Below are 9782 nucleotides of genomic sequence, written 5' to 3'. Positions count from 1 at the left end.
GAGGGTGTTTACATTTTGATTTGGTAAACAGTGTCTTTGAAAATTTTGAATCCCATACTTAAAATGGCTTTGGGTAGAAGAAGTATTTAGATATTTTACCAGTGGAAAAGTAGCAATACAACTTTGTCAGTTACTTCAATAAAATTACAAGTATTTTTTGATTATTTATTTATTTTAATCTTTAATTGGATAAAAAAAACAAATAAACATGAATTCCAACAATCAAAAAAATGCTAAAGATCGGATCCGATAATTGGCCAGGACAGTAATTGGTCAACCCATATACAGTATACATGTAAAGATACATATAACTTTACTTTTACTTGTACTTTTATATTTATGTACATTTATTTTCCCAGAAAATTACATTTGATTTAAGTACATTTAATATCTAACACTACAAGACTTTTACTCAAGCCTTATTTGTACAGCTGACTTATGCTTTTACCAAATATCTTTACTTTTACTCAAGTTTTGGGTACTTCTCACAACACTGTCATTACATCAGTCTGGTAAAAAAGTACCCAGTGGTCATACTTAAAGGAGAGATATCTTGCCAAAATATTACTTTGGTAAAAGTGAAAGTCACCCTCACGAATAGTACTTGAGTAAAGGCCTTAAAGCGGGCCCATCTGATATCAAATGAACTCAAGTAACGAAAGTAATTCCCTGGCAACAAATATACTTAAGTATCGAAAGTACAAGTAAGAGTACATATATATATGTACTGTATATACTGTTCACTATGGGTCAGCTGATTATCCACCTGACTGATTATCTGATCCAATACATAGCATTCTTCTGAGTATCAAAATCAGCACTCTCACTAAATCAGATAAAACAATTTAACTTAAAACTGTGCTACTTTAGCTCTGATGTAATCTACAAAGTAACTAGTAACTAAATATATCAAATAACAAAATGTGCCTCCGACTGATTGGACTGAAAGTATAAAGTAGCAGAAAATGGAAATACTCAAGTAAAGTACAAGTACCTCGAAACTGTACTTAAAGAAATCACTTGTAAGTGTAGTATCAGATCCTTTAAGGGCTTTTACTCCAGAAATGTAACGCGCTGACTCACACAGACACGTCTCTGCTCAGCTCCTGGTGGTTGACGTCAGTCCGGCTGCTGGGGGCGCTGTTGTGGATGGCGCAGTGTTTCCTGCTGCCTGTGGAGGTAAAAGGTCAACCTGTGTAACGTGTCAGCAGGCTGTCAGCACACCGGTGTCACTCTCCACCCGCCGGCTGTCGCTGATCCACACACACACACCACCGGTACCTCAGCTGACCTCGACGTTATCTCAGAAAAATGGCCAAAAAGCGGAGAGACAGACGAGAGACCGACGGACTGTCCTCTGCTCAGGAGGAGGTGAAGGCTAATGCTAGCGACCCACAAGTGCTGAAAGGTGGGTTTTTTTTTTACCCTGGTGGCTAACTGTTCGTCTAAACGCAAAGCAGAGGAAAGCAAATACTTGTTGGCGACACAGGTAGATGAAGCAATATAACGACATGGCAGCGTCATTTCTGCCGTGAAGCCAGTGCTGAGGACAGGACAGGAGCTCATGTTAGCCGCTGGCTGCTTGTTTTAATACAGCCAGCTAGCTAAAAACTAGCCGACTAGCTTAGTAACGCTAATGACACCGTAACGCTTTCGTGTTGAGGTAGATAAAATACACCCCAAACCCTTTATAGTTAGAGACAGTAAAGTACTGAATGTGATTAAAATATCCTGAATGTTACAACGAGAGCAAAATCTCACTTCTTTGACTGTTTTTGGATAAGTTAGCTGTTTAGCTAGTCAACAAAGACTGTCAGATGATCAGTGGTGGGGAAGGACTGATAATCAGATCCTCTAGTTAAGATTATGAAGGGAAAAGTAACTAATTAACTCAATGCTCAAATGCCTTTTGATTTTTATACTGTTACTTGTTATTTTTGTTGATCCATTAATGTCTAAGAAACATTTCACTGTTGTATTTTGAGCTAATTCGATCAATTTCCATCAGTATTCCTTAATTTATCTGTTTAAGATGTTATGTATGTAGCTACAATATTGATTTGTGAGGTAAGTAGGAACTACAGCTGTCAGATAAATGTAGACAAGTACAAATACGCTGTTCCCTTCTGAAATTTAGGGGGGAAACAAGTGTAAAATGTCATGAATAGGAAGTCCAAGTACCTCAAACTGCACTTTAATACAATACTTGAGCCTATCCAATTAATTACATTCATCACTGCTGATGACATGCCTGACAAAACTGATCAAGATTAGACATTAATGATTGGATATATTGAACTTTAAAGGTCCTTTTTTAATTTAACCACTGAAATGAACAGTACTTATGCACAGACATGACTGTTTCATCTAAGGAGGTGGATAGGAAAGAGTATATATAAACAAAATCCCCTAACAAAATTGTCACTAGACAGATTAAGTCCATTAATTAGAAACACAAAATGCTTGACCTCTCAAATCACCATATCTCCATACAATCCACAGTGTGAAATTAGTCTTATTTTATTGTAAACTATCTGTTTGCCCCATAACTTAAGTCTTTCTTCTTGTCCAAATGTCTAGCTTTTTAGTGAAAATGCTCATATCGTATCACAGTTGTAATATATATGTCAAAATCATCACAATGTTTTTACCATATTGCGCAGCCCTAATGATAATTGCTGCCTTATTGCATCCACATGAATCACTGTCACTTTATAAGGTTTTTTTGTCCTGTCACTGATTGCAGTTGCACAACTGTTGTTTGTACATTAAAGTGTACAAATGTGCTTTAACATTATTGGTTCCTGATGAGCAAATTTTATAGGGACGATGATTTTAAGCTAGATATTGTTTTTATCATTTGCAGACCTTTTGTTTGGACTGTATCTATTATGTATCAGTTTTTATACTGAGAAGCATTTTTAATATTTTGTCTACCTCATTTAAAACAATGACAGTCAATGTAAGGATCTCAAAGTTTTATCTCCAAGGTGCTGTAGCTCATAGAAAAATATCTATAAATCCCAAATTCTTTAGCTGACACCTAAAATTAACCAACATTGCAGATGTCTCTTTCCACAAAGTGCTTATTGAGAGCATGATTTAACAGCCCATCTCAGAAACAGCAAGAGTGTGTCTCAGGGGGGAGACTCAGTTCCCTGTAGGGGCTTGAGCAAATGATGCAAAACTCATAAGCAAATTACACAAAGCTCCCCGGTAGCTGGTTTGTCTGTTTTTGTAGTAACCTCTTCATTAGTTGTGTAATTACATTGTTCTCTGTCCCCACAGAGGCTCATCATACTGCAGGGGGCTCAGCACGCATGTCTCTGCTGATTCTGGTGTCCATCTTCACCTGCGCTGCCTCAGTCATGTACCTGGTCTACAGGAACTTCCCAGAGCTTCCTGAGTAAGTTGTTTTATGGATTATTAAACTTGGTTAATAGGGGTGGGTACAGTGTTTATCCCTGTAAATTAACACTTCATTATGTATTCACAAATACATCGGTTTAAAACATTTTATTGGTTTTAAAGGTCACATTTAAAATCAAAATACATTTTTAGGGAGTGTTTGGTTTAGTATGAGCTACAGTGACGAAACTGTGACCTGTTATTTTCACTACCAAAATTAATTCAGTACCGCTGCGTCCAAAGTGGAATATATATTTCATTGTCATATTTAGTAACTGCAAGACCAGAAAAGTACACAGACAGATAAGTGGTAAAACAGATTTACAAGAGAAAACAGTTTTTCATAGACAAATAAAAAATGGTCATGAAGTGCAGCACAGGGTGGGATTTGGTTATAGTTTTATACAAAACTGTCACTATGTTGTTTGTGGTTTTGACCAAGGTAAAGAGAATAGCTGTTTAAACACCCTTTAACACTACTTAAATTAAGCAGTGTTTGTAAATAATCATTGCAAAACAATAATTACAGAGTAACTTGAAGCTTTTGCAACTCCCTTTCTCAAAATTTCTGATGAATGAATTTTTACGAAAGCATGTTTAAAATTCACATCTTTTCATAGGAGTTTTTTCTTGAAGAATTGTTTTATTTTCTTGTTTGTATGCATCTGTTTGGCCTACATATCAGCTGTTTTTTCTTCTCCTGGTAATGTCTCTTTATAATCATCTAACTGAGGTACTTTCTTGTTGTGTGAGTGGATAGCCAGCCGACCTGACAACGTATATAATATCTTGTTGTTGGAAAAAGTAAACCATTTATGTAAATCCTAAAGTTAACAGCTCACCTAACAAAGAAGCTAGCCTTAGTCTGAGTCGAGCTAGTGCAGACTGGCTGAGGCAGGTAAGGCACCAAATGAAACTGAGATGTACCAATAGTGGAGAGGTGACATTTCCCATTACCTTAGGTTGCATCTGGTGTTGGGCGGTATTTCTATGTCTATGTATTGTGTATTCTGTTGAGCAATCAATTTTTGCTATTTGCATGTAACTGTACCAGTTAGGGTTCAGCTGGTGAAAATTTAAAAATCTCTATTCTTGCACTGGTGGAGGCGATTTTGAACAGTAATTGGGACCGAATAAGCAGTGTGTAACTGCTGAAACAATAAATACATTTAACCACTGGGGCGTGCCACCAATCAAAGGGGTTCTTTAAGAAACGGGATCATTCACAGTCATACTGAATGTTTAGTTTGACTCATAAGAATTAAATCATACGTTTCCAGTACAACCTACATGCTCGCTCACCTTCTGAACATGTGTAAATATAGTAATATAGAAGTGAGATTGGAAGATGTATTGTGAAGAAAACAAAAACAGAAAATGTTTGTGTGAAATATATTTGACTTAAGATTTTTTATTCCCTTTTTCTGCAGTGATGAAATGGAGAAAATCAAGATCCCTAAAGACATGGATGATGCCAAAGCTTTGGGAACTGTGCTGTCCAAATACAAAGACACATATTACACCCAAGTGTTGGTGGCCTACTTCGCAACATATATTTTGTATCCTTTGAGAAAATATATATATGCCTTTAGGGGAAAATATGTCTCAACTTTTCTACAGAAAGAGAAATACACTCTTAATGTAATGTTACTGTTGTTAATATATTTGATTTAACTTGCGTCTGTCTGTGTGATAACTGCGTGTTTTTGCATTGTCGTTTACCTTGACGTTTTTGTCAGCCTCCAAACATTTGCGATTCCTGGATCTATATTCCTCAGCATCCTGTCTGGTTATCTTTACCCTTTCCCATTGGCTCTTTTCTTAGTCTGCTTGGTGAGTAATAAAGGCCAGTATGAAATGTGTCACTGAAAACAAAGGTTGTATAGTGAACAACTTTGCATGGAAATAGTTTCCAACAGACACACTTAGGTATGTAAGAATTTAGGTACACATCCCCTATTTTGCAAGAATGGTCTATCCCTCGTAAATGTGCCTTTCTTCTTGCAAATTTCAGTGGAATCAAAATTGAACATTTAATTCTGGCATCTATCTGTGATGGTAAAGTCATGTAAGTTTATATTTATGTCGGCCAATATTGCAAATTTGCCTCAAGGGGCTTTTGAATTCTGTACCACATACATTATCCTCTCCAATTGGAATAAGGAAAATTTGTTTAATGGGAAAAAATGAAAGAAACTTTAGGAGGAGCAACAGAGGAGGGATCTTGCTCCCCGAAAAGGCAGGGGCAAACACTATAATAATGCTGCTTTATGTTGCGACAACCAGGAAGGGAAGTGGTTAATGTGTGTAAACACCAAAGCCTTCAGCCTCTTCTGTGAAATGACTTACCATGTGGTCTACATATAACACTACACCACTGACTAGTCATATAGATGGTTGAAGATGAAGACAGTGGTTGGATGTGTTGTTTTTTTTTTCTATTTAGAAAGCCTATATTTTATTATTGGGCTTTTATTTTTTCAGTTTAATTTTCAGAGTATGACAATGTCTGGGGCAAGTCCCCGATATATGTTTGGAAATAACCAACCTTTTCTTTTCTCCAGCTGTGTGATTGTGGTTGTCTCTGTGTCAGTCAGTTACCATGTGTTTTTGTCTGTTATCTGCAGTGCTCGGGCCTGGGTGCTTCCTTCTGCTATTTGCTGTCATATCTGGTGGGCAGACCCATGGTCTACAAATATCTCTCGGAGAGGGCACAGAAATGGTCCCAGCAGGTAAAAGCCTTCACCGATAATGTACTGTGAATTGAACTGAAGGTATTTTTGTAACAGCAGTTTTCTGTTTGATGATGCTTGGGTATTTTTGTGAAGCTTATGTTGTCAAGTTTTTATTGACACTGCAAGAAAACTTGGAGGCTTAAGTAGTTTTTTTTTTTTTTAACCAAAAATAAGATAATATTGTAAAGTTGCTATTTTTTTAATTAAAAAATAATTTTATGCTGCTGTCTTGGCCTGGACTGTAGTACTAGATTGAGATGGGTGTCTGTGTTTCAAGAATGTCCATGGAGTTGAATCCACAGTCCTTAAAATAAAAACTGATGATTATAAACTCTTGCCGAGCTGTTTTATTGGATTGCAGCATTTTGTTGCAGTGTGTATGACTTCAGAAACATTCTGCTTGTGACATTTTGTTGGCAGGTTGACAAACATAGAGATCATTTAATCAATTACATCATCTTCCTGAGGATTACCCCCTTCCTCCCCAACTGGTTCATCAACATCACCTCACCTGTCATCAATGTGCCTTTGGGAGTTTTCTTCATCGGCACCTTTCTCGGTAAGACTGTCTATCCCTTTTGGTGTATTTTAGTTTGGTATATTTAGTTGTTCACTGACTCACCTGCATTCAACCTGGCTGCTTCACAGGAGTGGCACCGCCATCCTTCGTAGCGATCAACGCAGGCACAACACTGTACAAACTGACCACAGCCGGCGAGGCCGTGTCCTGGAACTCTCTGGCTGTGCTCGGTGTGCTCGCTGTGCTCTCCATCTTGCCCGTCTGCTTCCAGAAAAAGCTGCAGAAGAAACTAGAGTAAAGCGCTAAACACCTCAGCACCTCATCAGCTGGCTGATCGCGACGTCCCCTCCCCTCGGCTCAGGAACGTGCAGCTGTCACTCAAGTTGCTCTGCCTCAGTCTCATACACAGCTGCTGGTGGGAGAATCACTGATCACTGGCAAGACAAGCAACTCATTGACCACAAAATGCATGCAGTGGTGGGTTGTTACTGATGTTAAGTGAAGTATAAACTGGCCGCTGCCTGCACAAGTTTTTTGGTTTCTGTGATTATGTTGTTTATGTGGCACATCTTGTAAATAAGAGAAACTGGATTCTTTGTTTTTATTTAAGGCACTGCTCATTATTGTATGATTCTTGTCAGACAATTAAAGGTGCTACTTGTAGGATGTTGAAGTAGAACAATCTGATACTTGGATTTTTTTTTTTTAAATGCAGGTACCAGTTGTTCCATATGGCCTACTTTCTATCACAAGAAATTGTTTTCTGTATGAAACTGTATTGCAAACATCTTTGTCTCTTTTTTAACTTTTACATTTTCTTTGACAGCAGCATATCAGTTACTACATCCTGTTGGTAGCACCTTTAAGTTCCACTCCCTTTTTAATATTTATTTTAACATGTGTCTAACTTGTGTCTAATGTCAACCCTAACCAAGTAGACCGCCACAGCAATAACTGTCACACTACTGTTGAAAGTGGATTTTTAAAAAAGGAAATTTTGATACATGGTGCTTGCCTTGGCATACGTATGCAGTGCAAGGAAAGAATGAAACTGTGGAAAATAAAACAATGTAATGACCAATCTTAGTAAGTGCTACTTTTGTTGACCCCCCCCCCCCCCTTTTTTTTTTTTTTACCCATTTCTGTTCATATTAGTTGCTAAAAACAGATCTTTGTACTGTAACTTGTAACGAACAGACTGAGCTGGTGTAATATTTCCTCACAACTGATTTTTGTGTGGTAAGATTCAAGCAACCCAAAAAAGATAGTAAAAGCCAAACAGAATCATTTTGGCTTATATGTTTGAGAAAAATCCAGGCTGGGTTCTCCAGTTTTTGCTGTGTATACAGATTATGTATCCTATAGTTTGATAGACCAGTGTATAACTGGAGAGACCATGGATGACATACTAGTGCCCTCAAAAAGACTGCCAATGGACTAAAGTATCCAAGCCTTAGCTTTCTTTGTACTGCTTCCCTTCTTCACCAGGAGAAATGTATCACGATGCCTGATTTATGTTGTTATTTTCTGTTCTTTGACTTGTTTGAAATGGCTAATGATGTCCTTGGCTATAAAAGCTTACCGATTTGTTTTCATGTACATGTTGTTAGGTCGTTTTGTTTTTGGCCTGTGTGCTAAGTTAACTTACTGCTATTGCTTAAAAACTTTCTGGATGGTTACCAGAGACGTTGATGCAGTGAGTGAATGTTAATGCAGGCAACTTTTTCGACAGAATTTTCTTTAAAGGTGCAATATGTAGGAATTTTAGTTGAAAACATTCAAAAATAGTCAAGAGAATGTAAAAACTGAGGTTGGCATGCTAACCAGGTAGCCCGTCCCATCTGGGTCCAAAGCTCCCGTGCTGGCGGTGTAAACACCAACACTCTTGAGCTCCCTGTCTGGACTGCTAGCTGCAAGCTAACTGAGCTAACTAGCTAACTGCAGTTACAGTTAGCAGCAATTAGCATTTACTCTGGTGATATGCAGCCACTTGTTTGTTTTGAGTATAAATTCAACAGGTGGCCAATTCTTACATATTGCACCTTTAATCTCTTAAAATTGCACATTTATAGAGGCGATGGTTTGGTGCGTTTTGAGATTTCCTGTTTTTACTTTAATGTCTTATAAATCAGCAGATTCACTGTGTACTGCTGTGAGACTGTTAACTCCTCATACACAGATTTGAAGTGACAACCTAAGCTTCAACTTATGTGACATTTAAGTGGTATGAGGATGCTAATGCTGATCTACTCGCAGGAAATAATTTTACTTCAAGTACTGTTGGGTTGTTTTTATGGTTCTTATGAGTGAGCTCCATTTATACATCCGATTGTTCTTTTGGGAAATGCATCTTCATTTGGTCAAGTGTTAAATGCTATAAACTGGTCCTAATGATGTATTTTTTGTCTCCATATTTAAATAGAAGCTTGATTATCTTCTTGGAGGGTTTTCCCTCTATTTGCTAAAAATATTTAAACCCAAACTAATTCTAAACTTCACACTGAACATATACTCAAATTGGATATATTATTGCTGTTTTCTGTCCTACTATGAAAGATGTAATGCGATAATACTTGTGAAACCCTCTGTAACATTTCAGAAAGCAGTATTATTTTGTACTGAGCAGTGATGTATTGCAGTATGAAGTGTTTACAGATTGCAAAATTCCTGTCCTATCTAATCGAGTTTATGTTTTTTAAAATATTTATTGAATCATTAAATTTATCTTTACAGAATATGATTGAGTTTTGAGAATGATCTGTAAAGAGTTCAATCATGCTGTAGCAGGGAACTATTAACACAGTATAACAGCCTTTTGTAGTGGCAAAGTTGATTCATAAATGAGTATAACATTCGTAGAGGTCCTTCATACTTGGGGTTTCCTGATAAATATGTAAGAAGGTTGTTGTGTAGTGAAGCGTGAGGGTTTAGTGCCACCAGGTGGTGATATTGTAACATACCTGTTAAGCAGTGGTCTGTTCGGATAACATGACATGTACAAGCATGAGCTGCAGCATGATTGCCTATAATGTGAGTTAATTCTGGGAAACGTTTTGCATTTAATTCAATTAAAAGAACATTGAAACAAATTAAAACACTACATTGTGACAGGATTAGTG

At 37.3% G+C, this 9782-nt stretch overlaps 1 protein-coding gene across 1 annotated transcript; it reads left to right on the top strand.

The window, feature by feature from the left end:
- Positions 1-1215: 1215 nt before the first annotated feature.
- Positions 1216-9403, top strand: tmem41b (transmembrane protein 41B). The gene is made up of 7 exons (XM_073465232.1): positions 1216-1408; positions 3289-3406; positions 4839-4967; positions 5148-5241; positions 6036-6140; positions 6564-6702; positions 6792-9403. Exons 1-7 carry the CDS (start codon positions 1312-1314, stop codon positions 6959-6961), a joined length of 852 nt encoding a protein of 283 aa, XP_073321333.1. The 5' UTR covers positions 1216-1311; the 3' UTR covers positions 6962-9403.
- The last annotated feature ends 379 nt before the right edge of the window (positions 9404-9782 follow it).

The sequence above is a fragment of the Pagrus major genome, chromosome 4, assembly GCF_040436345.1.
Source record: "Pagrus major chromosome 4, Pma_NU_1.0".
Taxonomy (NCBI): Eukaryota; Metazoa; Chordata; class Actinopteri; order Spariformes; family Sparidae; genus Pagrus; species Pagrus major.
Note: the sequence above shows the minus strand (reverse complement) of the source record. Positions and strands in the feature narration are given on the sequence as shown.